Source organism: Orycteropus afer, unplaced genomic scaffold (genome assembly GCF_000298275.1).
Source record: "Orycteropus afer afer isolate SDZICR_OR568_19922 unplaced genomic scaffold, OryAfe1.0 scaffold00087, whole genome shotgun sequence".
In the NCBI taxonomy this organism is placed as follows: Eukaryota; Metazoa; Chordata; class Mammalia; order Tubulidentata; family Orycteropodidae; genus Orycteropus; species Orycteropus afer.
Window position 1 is genome coordinate 2,347,116 of NW_006921674.1, and position 19,499 is coordinate 2,366,614.

The 19,499-nt window shown below is 35.5% G+C and overlaps 1 protein-coding gene across 1 annotated transcript in view; it reads left to right on the forward strand.

The window, feature by feature from the left end:
* Window positions 1-159: 159 nt before the first annotated feature.
* The window catches only part of UFL1 (UFM1 specific ligase 1), a 39,666-nt gene continuing 20,326 nt past the window's right edge, over window positions 160-19,499 (forward strand). Inside the window, exons 1-11 of the mRNA XM_007942249.2 lie at window positions 160-236; window positions 1,432-1,577; window positions 2,780-2,808; window positions 4,249-4,346; window positions 4,880-4,994; window positions 7,266-7,396; window positions 10,987-11,045; window positions 12,990-13,136; window positions 14,272-14,447; window positions 15,662-15,841; window positions 18,396-18,516. Of these exons, the coding sequence (XP_007940440.1) occupies window positions 160-236; window positions 1,432-1,577; window positions 2,780-2,808; window positions 4,249-4,346; window positions 4,880-4,994; window positions 7,266-7,396; window positions 10,987-11,045; window positions 12,990-13,136; window positions 14,272-14,447; window positions 15,662-15,841; window positions 18,396-18,516 (1,279 nt within the window). The remainder of the gene's footprint in view (window positions 237-1,431; window positions 1,578-2,779; window positions 2,809-4,248; window positions 4,347-4,879; window positions 4,995-7,265; window positions 7,397-10,986; window positions 11,046-12,989; window positions 13,137-14,271; window positions 14,448-15,661; window positions 15,842-18,395; window positions 18,517-19,499) is intronic.

Genomic DNA, 19,499 nt, shown 5'->3' on the forward strand with positions numbered 1-19,499 from the left:
CTTCCGGTCCGTCCCAAGCGGAGCGAGCCCAGCGCTTGCTGCGTCTGCGTCTGGGGCGGAGTCTCTTGTCCCTCCGCGCGGCCCGTTCCGCCTCGCATCGCCTCCCTCGGCCTTTGGGTTGACGTGTCTGCAGGTCTGCCGTGGCTTGATCGGGTCGTGATGGCGGACGCCTGGGAGGAGATCAGGCGGCTGGCGGCCGACTTCCAGCGGGCGCAGTTTTCTGAGGCCACACAGAGGTGCCCGACCCTCCCTCTCCATAGTGGAGTCCCCAAAAGGCCCTGGGCAGACAGGCTGTAATGCGAGGCCGCGGACACCGACCCAGGACCCCCTCAGCTTCTGTTGCTGCTTCTGCCTCCTCCCCGAGCGTGATCGCGGTTGCGGAGAATCCCGGATCCCACCTCACCCTGTAGTCCCCCGTCCTTTTCAGCCAGGTGCTGCAGCTCGCCACTTGTCACGGTAGCCAAGACTGGTGACTTCGGGCTGTCTCCATTAGGGGCCCTCTGGCCCTCCTCACCTACCCGCCCCCAAGTCACTGTGGCATTGTTGCCTGATACAGACATCCTGATCTGGACGTTTGCGGACAGAATAAGATTGAAAGAAGAGACAGACTCCAAAACAGTAATTCCCAAATAGTGCTTACTCTTTAAAGTGTTTACCTTTTTCCCCCATCATACAGATATTGTAGGCCAGACCAATGGTCCCATCTGTTATATTTAGGGACGCCAAAGCACCAGCGTTACCTACCAACCCACTAACCTTTGGGTCTGACTGGTCCTGAACATCCAAACTCTGCTTTGAATAATACAGAATCTGTGTAATAGTAATAGAATTCTTTTTATCATAGACTGTTTTTTGCCTATTTTTTATTCCTTAGTCTCTTACTGCTGTGTTTGTAGCATTGAGTGCAAACTAGGGCACAGTAAGTGCTTGGGTAACAAACGTAGTTAATGGTTTTATTAGGTCAGATCACCTGCCAACCTACAGCCCAAGTGTATGAGTAGGGCTGTTATCCACTTAATTTAAAAAGAAAATTCTGGTTTTTACTAAAACTGAAAATTGAAGTAAAAGTAGGACAAGTTTTTTACCTGCCTGAGTTTTATGTCCTCAGTTTTCTATTCAGGTTTGAAAATTGAAGGCAACCCTAAAAAGAGAGCAAATTTAAAATTTGTAATAGAATGCTTTGTACCTATTAAGCAAATAATTTAAGTGTATGTAAACCTTATTTCCAAGAGATTTAAAAAAAAAAAAAAAAGCTATTCCATCAATATTGTTACTCTAATAAGAGAAAGATAGCTATTTTGTGATATACAACTTAGTGACTGTTTACCCCAACTGTTTTGAAAATGCTCTTTTCATACATTCTGGTAGTTTTTTTGAGCACCAAATGTATCAGTACAGTTTTTAAAATGCTGCTTTTCTTGTTTCCCTCAGATTGTCAGAACGAAACTGCATTGAGATTGTGAATAAGTTGATTGCTCAGAAACAGCTAGAAGTAGTTCACACACTTGATGGAAAGGAATATATTACTCCAGCCCAAATTAGTAAAGAAATGAGAGATGAGCTACATGTTCGAGGTGGTAAGTAAGTCCTCAGTTTTTTTTCTTCTGGTTTTTTTGAAGGGGAAAAAAAAAAACCTTAAAACCATAACTAATAATAAATTATTTGTAAATTATAGGATATCCTACACAATTAATATAACAGGTTTAATATTTCTACTAGGTTAGAGCAAAGAATTTATATAGTTTAAATGAACTTAAATGCCGCTTGACAAAACTGTACTTGTTATTTTTAACTGTGTTTGTGTGAATTGACTTCATAATTCATTAATTTATTAGATGACTCAGAGAAGGGTACTTAGCTGCCTGTGATTAGTTGATAATAATGAAGGGGAACAGATTCTGTAAGAGTTAGAGTCTTGAAAATCAGAGCTGTATTACTACGCCTTAAAGAAAAAAACAAACTTTCCTTTAAGTACTTGGACATAAAACCAAAAAACCAAACTTACTGCTGTTGAGTCGGATCCAACCCTTCCTTGGGTTTCCAAGGTGGTATCACTAAGGAAGTAGATTGTCCAGCTTGCTTTCCGAGGAGTGGCTGGTGGGTTTGAACCTCCAGCCTTCTGGTTAGCAGTCAAATGCCTTAGGCACTACGTCACCAGAGCTATACCCAACATATGAAAAGCTATTACAAGCACATATACACAAAATAAGTTGTTTTCCTTTGTTTTTTTTTTAAATTTGAGCAAACAACTGAACAAATGTGAATACTATTTTATGAAAATAGAAGCAACTATGAAAGTAATTCTTTATTTGATATTTTTAGTTTAACTGGTTTTTCTGGGTTTTTTTTTTAACGTTTCTACGTAATGCTCGTAAAACATGAACTGTCATTTGAAATATTTAGCAGATTTTCTTCTGCTGATAGGTAGAAACCTACCTACCCATTTCAAATAATTAAAGTTCAACTGAATTTGTCAGTATGTCTTTATCATAGTAAATTCTGTACTGAAAGGAGATAAATACCCTCTGTAGTCTGGCCGTCTTGCTCTTCCTTGGCCTAATGTGCTAATCAAAGTTTGAAAATAACTTACTGCTTGTACTTTTAGCCATGCGTATCTTATGGAGCTAATGGTTTGTATTTGGAGACATTTTTGTCATATATGTCCTTTGTAGAAGAGGGACTATGTCTTTTCGAAATTTTTATCTGTTGAATGTAAAATTTTTGAGTGATGTGTACTTAAACATAAATTTAAATAAATAATTTGCCTTTTCTTTTAAAGGTCGAGTAAACATTGTTGATCTACAACAGGTAATTTTTAAATTTATAAAATCTCACATTGAAGTTTTAATTTTTGATACTATGAATTCTTTCAATTCCTTGAAAGTATTCACTAATACTGGTGCAGTGTAGTAAATTACTTAGTGTGGCTTTCCTACCCATAAGTCTTTGTAAACTCCAAGGTGGGATTTTCTATGAGCAATTGAGGAACTCCTGATTGCTGAAGTTGTCCAAGTGGAGTATTTCTGTTGGGTGTGGCACAAAACAATGTTCTGGGAGGTTCCCACTCTCTCTCATGTGCTTAGAGTTCTGATGCTATGATTGGCTAGTTTGACCACCCTGCCGTGCTCAAAAGGAGGCCTCCTAGAGGCAGAACGCTCTCTGACTGCTGGTTGAGAAAGACTTGCTGTCGAAAGAGACACGTGCCCCTGAATGAGACACGTGCTGCTGGGAAAGAGACGCAAAAGACAGGCATTGCTGAGTGAGACACCCGCAAAAGACACGCATTGCTGAGTGAGACACCCGCAAAAGACACGCATTGCTGAGTGAGACACCGAGGGACCAGCACTGCTGGGAAAGAGACTGTGAGACACTGTTGGCTGAGGGACGGTGGGCTGGGAGAGAGACTGAGCATTTTTCCTGAACTCAAATTGTAGCTTGGTGCTTCCCTAATAAACCCCATAATCTGTGAGCCCTGTGTGGCCACTGCAGCGAATTATCGAACCCAGGAGAGAGGTGGTGGGTGCTCTGGGAGGAAAGGTTGGAGAAAGGGCTGGAGGGAGACAGCATGTCTGGCCTTGCAGTAATAGGCCTTGGGTTACTGCTGGTAACCCTGTCTTCCTCTTGTGGGATTAGAGGAGGTCAGAACATGTGGCCTCCTTGTCCTTTTTGCAACTGGTAACATGTTTTGTATAATGGTTATGAAGAAATAGTTATATAACCCTCACTGATAATTATTGAATCAGTTTAGTAAATTATTCTTTCTCTGTTGACTGACTTACTGTTTATTCTTTGCCAAAGTATAGTCATCATTTTATGTAATTGTAAGATTTATGTTAATTCTACAGGGAAAATTATTAAATTTCCATTTTTACGTTGTTTTAGTATGTAAAAGTAGTAGAAAAATACAAAAAACTGTAGTAGAAAACACTTCCAAAAAATAAGTGTACATATCATCACGAAGGTATATTATAAACAAGACTGGAAAATTTTGTGTGAAATAATATCTGTTATATGAAAAACATACTATTTAATATAAACTTTACTGGCAACTAAAACTATAATTGTTCAGAACTAAAAGTAAATCTGCAGTAACCTCTAATTTTTTAACTGAAGCTTTTACAGTACTTCAGATCAATTTGAACTTCATATCTAAGTGTATTAAACTCTTTAAAGTATCATTCTAAGTGTAATTTGGAACTCAAGAAACAATATGAATATATCACTGATAGAATTCTATGTATTTTCCAGGTTATTAATGTGGACCTTATTCATATTGAAAATAGAATTGGTGACATTATTAAATCAGAAAAGCAGATTCAGCTAGTTTTAGGACAACTGATAGATGAGTAAGTATATTTAGGAGCACTTTGTTCTTTTACCTTTTTGCTTTTCTTTAATAGAGTTTATATTTTAAATGATGCCAATTGTGGCCCGTTGGGCACTTTTTAGAACTCTTATAATGCTGATTTTTATTATTAGCATCATTCTACTTTAAAAAGTAAAGTACTTAATTATGTAGAGTACTTGGATATGGTATAAACTGATCTTTTTTCTATTAAAGCAACAAAAAACATAATTTGTACAATCTTTTCTGTATAACCTTATCTCTGAAAGCAGATTTGTTCTAGAAAGTGTTACTGAAACACGATGGCAAAATTATCACTGTTAAAAATATTCCAAGATTTGTCTTTTGATTAACGTTACATTCAGTCAAATTGAGGAAAAATGATAATACTCAGATTATGAATATTGAATGGTGTTTCAGAAAATGAAAATGTGTATTCCTTTTGGGGCATACATTATAGCAATATATATGTGAAAGAAAAAAATAGGGAAAAAAATTATTCCTGATTGTCTTTTTTTTTTTTTTTAATATTAGGAACTATTTGGATCGGTTAGCAGAAGAGGTAAATGATAAATTGCAAGAAAGTGGTCAGGTAACCATATCAGAACTGTGTAAAACCTATGATCTTCCTGGAAACTTTCTGACACAGGTATTTTTCTCAACAATGTAATATGTCATTTTAGAGACAAAGAATTTTAATGGAAGAGAAAAACTAAACTCTCTTTAATTAATTAATTTCTTACAAGTATTTTAATATTGTTGTTATGGAAATATAGTATTTTAAGATACTTCTTGAACCTTGATGGTTCTGACTATACTGTGTAAAAATGCTGACATCCTTCCTGAACCCTGAGAGATGCTAAAAACAATGGATAGATTCTAAGCCTTTGCTACCATAAGTATGCCATAAGTACATGAGTTTATTTAAAAAAAAAACTCACTGCTGACGAGTTGGTCCCGACTCATAGTGACCCCTCCTTGGGTTTCTGAGGCGATATCTCTACAGAAGTAGATCGCCCAGTCTTTCTTCCAAGGAGTGGCTGGTGGGTTCGAATGCTGTACAGAAACTTGATATCAAGGACATCTACAGTTCTGATTAACCCAGTTGTATTTTGAGGAATAATTATTCTAAATCTATGATTTAGAATAGTGATCTCAGTTAGGTATAGTTTTGTCCCTCCCTCCCCCTGGGGACATTTGGCAATTTTTGGAGACATTTTTGGTTATTAAACTCAGAATGGAAGGGGATGCTATTGTTATCTAATAGGTAGAGACTATGGATACTGTTTAAACATCCTACAGTGCACAGGCTGCACCCCTTCCTCCCCATACACAATAGAATTCTCTGGCCCAAAATGTTAATGGTGCCAAGATTGAGAAATCCTGATTAATAGTTTCTCTTTTGATACTACTTTTTTTCCTCCTTTAAACTATCCGTACAATAAGAAGAACAAACAAACACATATTCTCTTACCTTTAAGTACTTGTGCTAATACTTAAAACATTTTGATTTATAGTGTGCTAACAGTGCTGCCTAAAATAGAGGCTATTTCTTTGTTTTTCTGTTTTTGTTACAGTTTTAAAGTAGATTGACGTTTTAGAATTATAGACTTTGGTTTAGTACAGTGGAAAGGGGATGGGTTTGGGGTTAAAATAGATGTTGAGTTGAATCCTGGTAATGCCACCTACCTTATTTGATCTTAGGAAAATTATTTCACCCATTTGGTTCTTCAGATTACAAATCTGGAAAATGGGAATAATTATGCTTTTCCATAGGCTTCAGTGAAGTTTTATATATGGTATATTCTGGTGTAATATTTGACAGAAAAGACACACTTGAGGAATGATGATTCTGATTTGTACTTCCTGAAACCATTACATGAAAGCCAAATCTCTGTAGGTCTATTTTACTTTAAGAAAGTCTGGATTGCAAAATTACCCAACTATAATTGTGTGAGATTAATTTATAATATAAATGGATTTACTTACCCACTTTTTAAGAGTGAACTCCCCTAATTACATTTAAACTACCATTTAAGGTGCAAGTCTTATGTTTTATATAGCATTTCAGGCACCTAAATTTGTTTTACACACGTAAATATATGTTAATCACAGCAAGTGAAAAAAATTAAAGCACTTTTACAGAGTACAAGATCAGATACATATGAGTTCTTAGAAAAGGTTGTTTCTGAGTACATTGTGGAAATACATAGTTTAATACTTTTCATTTCTAATTTTTCTGAACATTGCCAAGCTGACATGAATAAATTTAACTCATCCTGGGACATGAAGTATACCCAGACTTACTTCAGTGTACCTGCCTCCAGATAGAGCGTAGTTTTGGAGAAATATTGGCTTGAGCTTCAAAGTAGGTTGTCAGGAAACCTCTCTCCTTGCCCTAGAATGGGAAGCCAGATTATCCAGCACTGTGAGTCTTCTGGACACAAACAACTTGTTAATATTATTTGCATCATTGATGATAACTTTTCAGGTTTTACATTTCCCTAGGTTTTGAGGAATCTAGAAAGAAAATTTACTTATCTTTTGCAATACTAGTAGCTCCACATAGAGTCTTTTCTAAAACTCATGAGTATGTCTTGGCTGTCTATATACTGAGCTGCCTTTATCTAGAAAAACTGGTTAATTAGTTGACTTTATTTTACATTGGAAATAGCCCTTATTACCAAGTAGCTAAGCTCTTTAACATATTAGCCATTTGACTCTCAATTCTTGTCTCTGCCATGACACAACTTTTCCTAGATCTTGAATCTTTAGCTTACATATCTCTTAAATTTATATTTACTGAAATTTCTTGATTACATGATACAATAGCATGCAGAATGATTTTAGCATAACTGTATAAATGCATATGTGTAATTTCATTCTTTCAAATTAATAAAATGTTACATTTTACTCCTAGGCACTAACTCAGCGACTGGGTAGAATTATTAATGGACACATTGATCTTGATAACAGAGGAGTAATTTTTACTGAAGCTTTTGTAGCTCGCCATAAAGCACGCATCCGTGGACTATTCAGTGCTATCACACGGTGAGCATGTTTTAAAACTTGTATCTTTTTCCGTATCTTGTATCATGGTTTGCAATCTTTTTTTCTAGTGGAAGAATTTTTTTATAAAATGAAATCTCATTCAAGACCTCAGTTTATTAAGTAGATAGAAAGGGAGCTTCTATGAAATGGAATGAATGCATCCTGCCTTCACCAGCCCCTAACCCCTTCCCCTTCGCTCCCTTGACTACATTCTTTGCTCCAGATGCATATGTAGTTGAGAATCTACATTTCAGTATATTAAGTTCATCCTGGAATGATAGAACATAGAATGTCAAGTCAGAGGTCCTGAACATGTATCATAGTTCTATCACAAAGCAATTTTTTGACCTCCAGGAGGTAAGTCACAGCCTTTTTGAGCCTCAGATCCTTCATCTATAAAAGGTAAGTTTAGGATCATTTTTACCAAATACCATTCTACATCTGTTGAATAAATGTGTTAACTTGTCTAAAACTAGAATTACTGAATTGCTTGAATCTGTATGACATACTCAACTATAGATTTCAGAAAACCGTATTTTCAGTTATCTCTTTACTGTTGTTCTGGTTACCTAGTGACACCTGGCATCATTTTATCTCTGGCTTTGTATATAAATTTCTTCCACATTAAAACAGACCTCCCTGAACTCCATATTCCTTTCTGTCTGCCACCCTGTTTCTTCTTTAAAGGTTACCTTCTCAGAAGTTGACATCTTCATTCACTGTGTCAATTTTCTTTGTTTCTTTTTTGGTATATTGCCTTCCCCTTAACCCAAATTGCTATGTGTCTCTTACCTAGCTAGCAGCTTTCCCTCTCCTTTCCTCCCCTCGCATCTCTGATAAGCAGCAATGAAAATTTCCTTCCATATGTTAGCCTTTTCTTAACTTTTTATAATAGTGTACTCATACAATATGTGTCGTCCTGAGATTATCTATTTCAGTCCTCATAATGCCCTCCAAGTTCATCCACAATATGAGGTGTGTCCAGAACCTTCATTATTCTTTAGTGCTTTGTAGTTGTGTGTATGTTTGGTTATCCATTCATCCATTAATGGGCACATAGTTGTTTCTATCCCTTTGCTATTGTGAAGTGCTATGATGAACATGGTTGTCATATATTTATTCATGCATGAGTTCTCACTTCTTTAAAAATATGTACCTAGTAGTGGAATTGCTGGGAGCTCTGGTAGCGTAGTGCCGAAAGGCACTTAACTGCTAACCAGTGGTTCAAACCCACCAGCCACTCCTCGGAAGGAAGATGGGGCGATCTACTTCCATAGTAATACTGCCTCAGAAACCCAAAGAGAGGTCACTATGAGTCGGGTCTGACTCGACGGCACATAACAACAACAACAACAGTGGAATTGCTGGATAAAATGGTATTTCTATTTCTTTTTAAGAAAGTGCCACAGTGGTTATGAAGGTTCCAATCTCTCCACATGTATTTATTAAATTTTTAATAAAATATTAAAATTGAAAATATATTTTCCTATTATCAAGTCTTTATCTTTTCCGTTGACTAGTTATTCTAGTGACCGTAATTTTCATCAGGATTAGCAAATAGTGTTTTTGTGACTCATCATAGCTTTGAGTTTCTGTGTATGAAGGTACTGTCAGACTATAAGAAAAAGCAAATTCTCAGCTTCAAAAGATATTCTTAGTCTGTGTGGCTTCCAGAGAGTTCCATTTAATGCATAGTATCTTCATATAATTGAAATTTGCCCCCTAAAAGTAATGAACTCATTCTGCCTTTTTGGCCTTAGTTCAGAGAAAACACCTGCATGTATGATCAAAAATGGTTTTATGTTCATTATTACTATAAGTAGCCCAAAAGAAGAGCAGGAAGTAGGTGAGAAGAGTGAGACTTTTAGGTACCCTAAACTATGTTACATTCCAAGTTGAAATACAAAATGAGCAAAATTTCATTGTACGTAAAAAAAAAATATTAGCTATTTTGTACAAATTCAATTCAATATTTGTTGAACACCCACAATAAGTTATACATCTAGAAACTTATAAAAAATTACTGTCAAAGAGCCCACTACTTGTTTATAGGGATGTGTTCTGGTAAAAGAGAACAGAAAACATGGATAAGGGGAAAAAATAGATGTTACATATACAGAGGTTAGCAAACCTCACAGAGCACCTATCAATGGTTGGTTTTGGGGTTCCAGATGGTTTAGCTGAAAAATTGGTAAAACAACTTAATGGAAAACACATTTATCCACACAACATTTTGGCATAAATAATAAATTAGTCAAAAAACTCCCAAATACAGGGATTTTAAATAGTCATTCATTTCAGACAACCATTTCTACACTCCTATTTTTTTATGGAGAAAGTTTAAAACATCCTAGTAAATCAACAGTAGGGACTTACGTAGTTCAAATACTTAAGTCTTTTAGTTATATGTATATTGGTAAAAACATAGATAAACCTAAACCAGAGGGTGGGCTTAATTGGCATAAAATAAGAATAGAAAATTAGGTTGGAAAAAAAATTCTAGATCTTTTTTTTAGTTTCCTTTACACACACACGTGCGTGCGTGCACATGAAACAAATGCACTTACAGGAATCTATGCAAAAGTGTCCACACAAGGATAGGAATGTCCACAGCAGCATTATTCTTGATAGTTTCAAACTAGAAACAGTCCAAATGTGTATCAAGTGATGAGTGGATAAACAAATGTGGTATATCCAGAAAAAGGAATGGTATTCAACAATAAAAGAGATACATTGTTCACAGTGTATAAACCTGAAAAACATAATGTTAAGTGAAAGAAATCAGATACAAAAGACCACATATTGATTCCATTTATTTGGAATATCTGAAAGGCAAATGAACAGAAAGCAGGTGAGTGGTCCCCTGGATCTAGGAGTTTTAGCAGGAGGTACCTGCAGACAGGTATTCAGGAACGTTTTGGGGTGATATAATACTCTAAAACTATATGGTAGTGATGATTGTGTAACCCTATAAATTTAGTAAGATTATAGAATTGAATTTTTTAATTTTATGACTTTGAATATAATTGAATTTTATTGTATTTAAAATTATTCCTCATTAAAGCTGTTTTAAAAAGAAATGCATAGTCAGTATCAAAAATACAGATAAGCAAAAGAGTCTTTTATAGATCTTCCCCAGTTACTCATCCTAATTTAGGAGTATATTTTTCCAGATTCGTTTTAGCCCATACATAATTTCATTTTCCTTCAAAATGAAATCATGTTGAACGTTGACCAGATGAGGAAAGAACCTCCCAGTAAGAAAGTAAAAAAGAAAGAAAAATGTGCAGTAAAAGGCAGAGCAGATAGTCAAATATCACTAAATCTGAGGTGAAAATTTGGTAGAATGACAAAGTAAATTGATCCTAGAGTGGGAAAATGAATAAATTCCCCGATGATTCCCTAGCTTGATTCTGATTAAGGATTTAAAGTTGGGTGAAATTTTTTATTTCAGTTTTCCTTTTAAATTAGTTGGTGTTTTTATAGACTACCTATTTTTTTTTTAATTTATTAATGTAAGTAACTATATAATGAATAAGAAGGCTTTTTGGTTTGTTTTTTATTTTGTTTTCCTTGTTCTTATCTTAAAGCCCTACACCAATAAATCCTTTGATTTCAAAATACGGATTTCAGGAGCAGCTACTTTACTGTGAGTTCAGCTTAAATTATATGTCACTTGATTAGCTATGTAATGGCTGTTAATTATGAAACATACTGATTATATTGTTTTTTTCTGTGTTAGTATTAAAACTTAGTGTAACTAAAATATTCTTGGTTTTCATTTAAATGTCTATCTGTTATACCCATGAAACATTTAGTATTGCCTGCTTCCGGAAAAATGAAATGAAAAAAAAAAATCACATAAATATGTCTGTTATGCATATACATATTTAGAGGATATTTTTAATGAGATTAAGAATAACTTTTATTTTGCATCTTACAGTTTTTCATTGTATTTTCTAATGTGAAGTTACATATTTAATTACTAAAAAGAAATTTTCCTAAGCATTTATAGCAATAAAAATATATGCTTAGCATTCAAACAACACAGTACTACCTCCAAAATAAACTTAGGTCATTATCTATTTGGGTATAATTTTGTGAAGCTTCTAGGAGGTTTGGGTTCTTTTGTTTAAGTTTTTCTGGAAGGAATCCTGGCAGTGTACTGGTTAAGAGCTCGGCTGCTAACTGAAAGGGGAGCAGTTCAAACCCACCAGTGGGAGAAAAGACCTGGTGACCTGCTCCTGCAAAGATTACAGCCTAGGAAACTCATGGGGGCAGTTCTTCCCTATCCCGTAGGGTTGCTGTGAATCAGAATCAACTCAAAGACAAACACCACCAACAACAAGCTTTTCTGAAATAAATTTTAAAAGCAGTGACTTATTTTCTTAACTCATATATCTATGCAAAATCTAAAAGAATGGAAAAGAAATTCAAGCCACAGAGCCAAAAATTAGTATTCATTTACTGTTTTGTATTTTTTTAAAATATGGACATAAATTGAAAATAAATATATTTTTTGTTAAAACAAATTAAAAATTAAAATGTTACTGTTTTCATTTCATGGATGAGAAAACAGAGGTATGAGGAAATTAAATGATTTGGACAGTGTTTCACATCTAGGAAGTAGCAGGGTTGAAGTTTGGATTTAAGCTGCTGGCTCCAGAGTCCATCCTCTTAATCACTGTGGTATCCTTCTCTTATAGTATGGTTGCATTGTGTTTTAGTTTGAACAATGGAAATAGAATAACGTACACAAATGTTCATGGCTTTATTTGACATTGCTGATTCTAGTACGAACCAGATGTTTTGATTTTTCTAAATGTTAGAATACTAGTAATCGCATATTATCTGTTCTCAAAGTATTTAGTCATTTCCTTTTTAAAAAATGAGATAAATAATAGCATGCTATTTTTGTCCACAATCAATTGAAAACTTCAGTATGTTAATATTTATTAGATTGAGTTGCAACTTTAGCACCTGTACGTGAAAAGCAACCTACTGCCATCCAGTCATTCTGATTCATAGCAACCCTCCAAAGGCAGAGTGGTGTAGTGCCTAAGGCATTTGACTGCTAACCAGAAGGCTGGCAATTCAAACCCACCACCCACTCCTCAGAAGAACGATTGGGCAGTCTGCTTCCATAGAGAAACCACCTCAGAAACCCAAGAAGGGGTCGCTATAAATCGAATTGGCTTACTGGCAGTGAGTTTGTTTGTTTCTTTTTTTAAGGACAGAGTAGAACTGTCTCACCTGGTTTCCAAGGCTTAAATCTTTACAGAAGCAGACTGCCTCATCTTTATCCCGAGGAATAGTTGGTGAGTTTGAGCTGCTGACCTTCTGGCTAGCAGCAGTATGCTTTAACCACTGCGCCACCAGCTCCTTCACCTACAGGCAGTTACCAAAATCTCCCTCAGGACCTTTGTATTCCCATAAAGTACAGGAAAGTTTTGACTAAAAAACAATGTTTGTTTATGTTCCTGAAGTTTGATTTGCTTATTAAAAGGGTGTGAAATAGCTAAATTATGAATAAAGTATTTTACTTTTTGAGATTTAAGCCTGATCTGATTTATTTGTATGGGTTTGTTTTAAGCTGTGCTTGAGGAACTTGTTAATAGTGGGCGCTTAAGAGGCACCGTGGTTGGTGGGAGACAAGACAAGGCAGTGTTTATCCCTGACATCTACTCCAGAACACAGAGTAATTGGGTGGATTCCTTCTTCAGGCAGAATGGCTATCTAGGTAACTATTTTGCTTTTATGTGAAATTAAAATATATTTCTAATACTAAACATATTCTTAGAAAGTATTGTACTAATCCCAGAAGTCCATACACACTTTATCTACTGTTGGCCAATAGATTATAATGGTTCTCTTTGAGTGTGAAGGTAGTAACAGTACAGGTTTTTATGGCTCTTGGAACTGAGTTTAATTCCTTAGTTACTGAATACTTGTTAGGTTGAAAGGCCAAAGGCTGGTATTGATTGCTATGAATTTTCCAGTGATATTATGGTAAATACCATTACAACTTTGTATGTTTTTAATTCATATATGTTAATAGCACTTAATATTTCTTATGTTTTATGAAATTGCCCAGTTTTCAATTATGTAACCATAGAAATATTATTATTGACTGTCAATTTTCAACAATCATTCTTATTAATTACTCAAAACATCATAAACATTTGAAGTTATTCCAAATCCTGTTTCTGTCATCCTGCTGTCATTTGGATAAAGTTGATCGAATGAATTTAGTCATTGAAAAAAAACGGTAAAATAAAATATATATGTGTGTGTATGTATATATATATATAAACTCACTGCCATTGAGTCGATTCTGCCTCATAGTGACCCCTTTGGATTCCAAGGCAGAGATTTTTTTTTTCACTTTTGTCTTATATGCTAAAACTTTTTCTACTTTAAATTAGACTGGGAACTACTTTATTCCTAATTTTCTGAGGAAACATTTTGAGAAGTAAACTCCGTTCCCTTAATTAACTCTAAAGAGCAAAATAAATTCCAATTTTTATTTTCTCATTAAACCATTATCCTGTCCTTTAACTGCATTTCTGCTTTTATTGTTCTTTAGTTCTTGTGTGTTTCCCTTTAACCCCCCTCAATTGGAGAAGTGACTAAACTAGTATTGAGTGTGTTCTTAGACCACTTGTTTTACAAATATATTTAGTATTAAAAATTTGGAAATATAGCTAAGCAATTGGTTGTGATACCTTTATGCTTTATTCCTAAAAAAGATTGTAATACATTATATTTACAGTCAAAGAACAGGTTTTGTTAGAAATTAACTTTTTCTTAAGATTTCAGTGAAACGGTGTGTAATTGATCATTCTTTTTGCCTTGTTCCAACTTTCTATTTCTAGAATTTGATGCTTTATCAAGACTTGGAATTCCAGATGCTGTGAGCTACATAAAGAAAAGATATAAGACTACACAACTCTTGTTTTTGAAAGCAGCTTGCGTTGGGCAAGGACTTGTGGATCAGGTGGAAGCATCAGTGGAGGAAGCCATCAGCTCTGGAACATGGGTTGACATTGCAGTATGTTTTATCTTTTTCTTCTTAATTTTTCTGTAAACCAATGCAAGGGTTATTTCACTAACATATGGCCATTGTAAGAATTTAGAAAAAGGTAGTCTCAGATTTAGAGCCAAATTTTAGCTGTCATTGTTTCAACAAAAATAATCTTAATTATTTTATGTTAACTGTGGAAATAGTAACAGGCTTTGTGTGGATACTCAACATCCAGAATTCTAAAAATCTGTATGTGTACTGGTCACTCGTGTCAGCCCTGCATGTAAACCACAGAAGCTGATGGAACTTTTCACAATCTTACCTAAGCATTTACAACTGTACTGACATCAGGCATGCAACACAGTCTGCTTTAGCAATGATAGTGTTTTGCTTCAAGATTGACTTGGCTTTCACTATCCCAAAAGATAATATATGTGAAGAGGAGGGAAAAAAAAGCCAATCTATTATTTACCAGTGAGGACCCAGACAAAAGAGGGTACACCAGTTCCCAAAGATTCCAGATTTAAATACTTTAAATCACAAACTTTATTACATACCTTGTATATGATAGGCACCATCCTATTTGCTGGAGATAGAATATCCAGACAAGTTTCTTGCCCTCAGGTGGTCCCTTTCGTTGAGAGGATATGTTGTTGTTATTATGTGCCGTCGAGTCGGACTCGACTCATAGCGACCCCTCCTTGGGTTTCCGAGGCAGTGTCACTACGGAAGTAAATTGCCAGTCAATTAAAATGATAGGATAATTTCAGAGTACAAGAACTAAGAAAAAATGTATTTTAGAGGTGAAGTTACCAAGACATGCTGGAGGATTGCTTGTGGGTATAAAAGAGAGGGAACTGAATGTGATTTTTAAGTTTGGGAACTGATCAGCTGAGTAGAGAGTGGTATCGTGAATTGGAATAGAGGGAAAAATGGAGGAAGTGTAGTTCGAGGCTGAGAGTCTGGGGGACAATCACATAAATCAGGAGTGTTGCTTTGGGCATGTTATATTCGAGATGCCTATTAGACATAAATGGGAAGTTAGGTGGCAGCAGGATATATGTTTCTATAGCTCAGAAGATGATGAAAGTAGAAATACAGTTTTGATGGTTATAAGTATGTAGATGGTTCTGAAAGCCACTGGACTTAATGAGATCACCTAGAGAGAGCATATGGATGGCAAATGGGTTTATCTGTCTTATATTGCATTATACTTAGTTTTTATTTTGTTTGAATTCTAGCCTCTGCTCCCCAGTTCCCTGTCAGTTGAAGATGCTGCAATGTTGCTTCAACAGGTGATGAGAACATTCAGCAAACAGGCTTCAGCCATAGTATTTAGCGACACTGTTGTAGTCAGTGAAAAATTTATAAATGACTGTACAGAACTGTTCAGTGAACTGATGCACCAAAAAGCTGAAAAGGTATTACAAATTTCCTTTCATTGTAATCATAACACTGTTTTCACATTAGACTCACCTAATGTCTTTGAGAAAATGGTATAATCAGTACACACAAAAGTGAACACTTTGTATTATACATCATTTTGTTTAATACTGTTCCTTTTTCCTCTTTTGGATTTTTTCTTCCCCTTCCCATCGGAACATATAAGTTAGGATTTGGGGAGCTGGTTCTATAAATTGAAATCTCATAAATGAATATACACATTTAACAAGTCACGTGAGGGCATTGATCTACCTTAAAAATATTAAAATGTACAAAAGTGTTATCTGTGGATTATGCATATAGTATATTTATCAGAATTACTTACTAAATCTAACAGAGCTGCACTAGTTTCACCTGTTTGAAATAAGCAAGCAGGATAATTTACTGAGGAAAAAACTTTTTCGCTGCTATCAAAATTGGCTAGTTCCTTACAGCAACTGATGTTGAAGTATTTTGAAGTAGAAGTCATGCCAGGTCTTCTTGAAATATTTAATTCATGTTTATAGTTTACAGTACCATATATCTATAAAATCTGTATTCAAATGGGTAAAACTAGCCCATTTATCTTCATTACACTGTTAAATTAATGAAGGCTGATTAAATATGTAGATGGAGTAAAATCTGTGAAAGGTGGAACCTGTTTAATGTGGAAACTTGTCAGAGAAGGAAAACTAAAATATTTTCCCCTAAAACAAGCAGTAGAGAAGTGGTACAACTATACCTTGTCATAGGTGGAAAACTTGTGAGACCTGGAAAAACAAGGCAGGTTTGTCAAGTTCTAGTTCTCACAGGTTTCACTGTGGTTTGTACAGGTATGTTGCAAATTTGGTTCCATAGTAAGGTGAATATTGCAGTAAAACAAGTCACTTGGATTTTTTGGTTTCCCATGGCATATAAAAGCTATATTTGCACTATACTGTACCCTATTAAGTAATACATTTATACAATAGCGTTATGAAAAAGTTTGAAATGTTGTAAGAATTACCAAAATGTGACAGAGATGAAGTGAGCACATGTTAAAAAATGCTGATAGACTTATTTGATACAGGGTTGCCACAAACCTTCAATTTGTGTTGTTTTAAATTTTTTTTAAAGCGGTATCTGTGAAGCACAATAAAGCAAAGTGCAATAAAATGAAGTATGCTTATATTTATCTATACTCCTTTTAATGCCTTTAATAGTCTAAAACTGAGATTGTTTTGTACATTTGGCATGAAAACCCACAGAGAAGAGTCCATCACTATCAGTAAACCTAAGTTTAAATCTCAACCCTTCTACTCTCAATCATTTTGTACAAGTGGAGCCCCAGTTTGCTGCTGCTGCTGACACCTACTCCCAAAAGGATACTTGTAAACAAATGAGGATGTATGTAAAATGTCTGGCACATGTTGTTGTTGTTATGTGCCGTCGAGTCGAACCCGACTCATAGTGACCCCTCTTGGGTTTTCGAGGCAGTGTCACTACGGAAGTAGATTGCCCCATCTTCCTTCCAGGGAGTGGCTGGTGGATTTAAACCGCCAGCCTTCTGGTTAGCAGTCAAGTGCCTTAGCCACTATGCTACCAGAGCTCCCCTGGCACATGTTAGCAACCAGTTATTAAATGGATGCTTTATTATTTTTATTTGTGAACTTTTACTGAAATAAAAGTTTAACATTGCCGTCAGTTTCTTCTTTCTTTTGCTCCTTCCTCAACCATAAAAATAAGTTCAGAAAAAACAATGATTGTGTATTGTTTGAATTATCAACATCCTCAACATGTTTCTTTGTTGTTGTTATGTGCCATCGAGTCGGACCCAACTCATAATGACCCCTCCTTGGGTTTCCAAGGCAGTATCACTACAGAAGTAGATTGCCCCATCTTCCTTCCGAGGAGTGGCTGGTGGGTTTGAACTGCCAGCCTTCTGGTTAGCAGTCAAGTGCCTTAGGCACTATATTTAGCATGACAATACACTTGTGTCATTAGAATTTTTAGAACCCTTTCTCAAGAAAAAGAACCAGTTCCTGAACTTTATTCATTGCTATTAACACAGACTTTTAAAAAGCAAATTATCAAGAATGAATCTCTAGGAATAAAGTTTATATGACTTGGTATACATCTGATATATGGTTATTTGGATGGTGTTGGGGATGGAAAGTAGTAATCTTTATAGTAATCTCAAGTGCCCAGGTGGCAGTGGACTTGCAAATCTCAAAAAGAAAAGAAAGTGGCATGGGACACCTATTCAGCAGTGGAAAAACTAGCCATTACCAACTGAAGAAGCGTGTATCTGATGTCGTTCAGTGATCACATAGAATTTCTCATTAGCTGGTAATAGGTACAAGCCAAGAATAGCAAGGAAAGAGACTGATTTTTGGCAAGCAGAAACAGTGTCAGAGTAGCAGCAGCTGTGAGACAAAGGCTCAGTAGTTCTTCGTAGTAACAAAACCAAACAAAAATAATGAGGATATAAGTGAGTATAAAAGTAACTTTTATTTTACAATTTTTGAAATGTTCTGTATTATTTGCCTACCAAAAAGGTATGTTTTATTTCAGGAAATGAAAAATAATCCCGTTCATTTAATCACTGAAGAGGATCTAAAACAAGTCTCCATTTTAGAAAGTAGTAATACAAGTAAAAAGGATAAAAAAGATGAACGAAGAAGGAAAGCAACAGGTAATAAATTATTATTAACAGGAAGATTCAAAGAGGTGTTTTTTTATTTATTGCACTGAACTTCGCATTTATTAGGTCTTTTGAAAGACCTTTTTTATTTTCTTGGGTCACGTTTAATTTTAATTTCCAATATTAACGAAATCTTTTGTTAGTTAATTAAATGTTAATTATTAAAATGTAAATATTGGTAATTATTTCTTCCACATATTCTTTTGTGAGGCTGTTAGTATCATGATCTTGCCCATATCTTACTCTTCTCATCTTCTAAGTTCCAGCCCAGTGAACTTTTTCCTGATTGTCAAACTTGCTAAGCTCCTGTTCATCTTAAGGCTTTTATACTAACTCTTCCCTGGACCTGAGATGCTTTCTTTTCAAGTAGTTGGCCCCTTTTTGTCATTCAGAGCATAACTTATGTGCCATCTCTTCAGAGAGGCCTTTCTAGCTACCCAGAATAATAGCCACAGCCACTCTCCGTCACATTATTTTCCTGCTTTTATCGCATAGCCTTTATCTGTGATGTATTTCATTGTTTGACAACCTTGTCCATCTCATTTATTCTTGCATCCCTAGTACCAAGAGCACTGTTGTTGTTGTTAAGTGCTGTTGAGTTGGTTTCTCATAGTGACCCTGTGTTCAACAGAACAAAACACTGCCGGGTCCTGTGCCATCCTCACAATTGTTGCCATCCTTGACCCCATTGTTTCAGCCAGTATCTCAATACATCTCATTGAGAGTCTTCCCATTTTTCACTGACCCTCCATTTTACTAAACATACCTTTTTCCAGAGTCTTGTCCCTCCTGATAGTATGACCAAAATATGAAAGGTGAAGTCTGGCCATTCTCACTTCTAAGAAACATTGCAGCTATACTCTTTCTAAGACAAATGTGTTCATTCTTCTGGCAGTCCATGGTATATTCAGTATTCTTTGCCAACACCAATATTCAAATGCATCAGTTTTTTTCATCTTCCTCATTCATTGTCC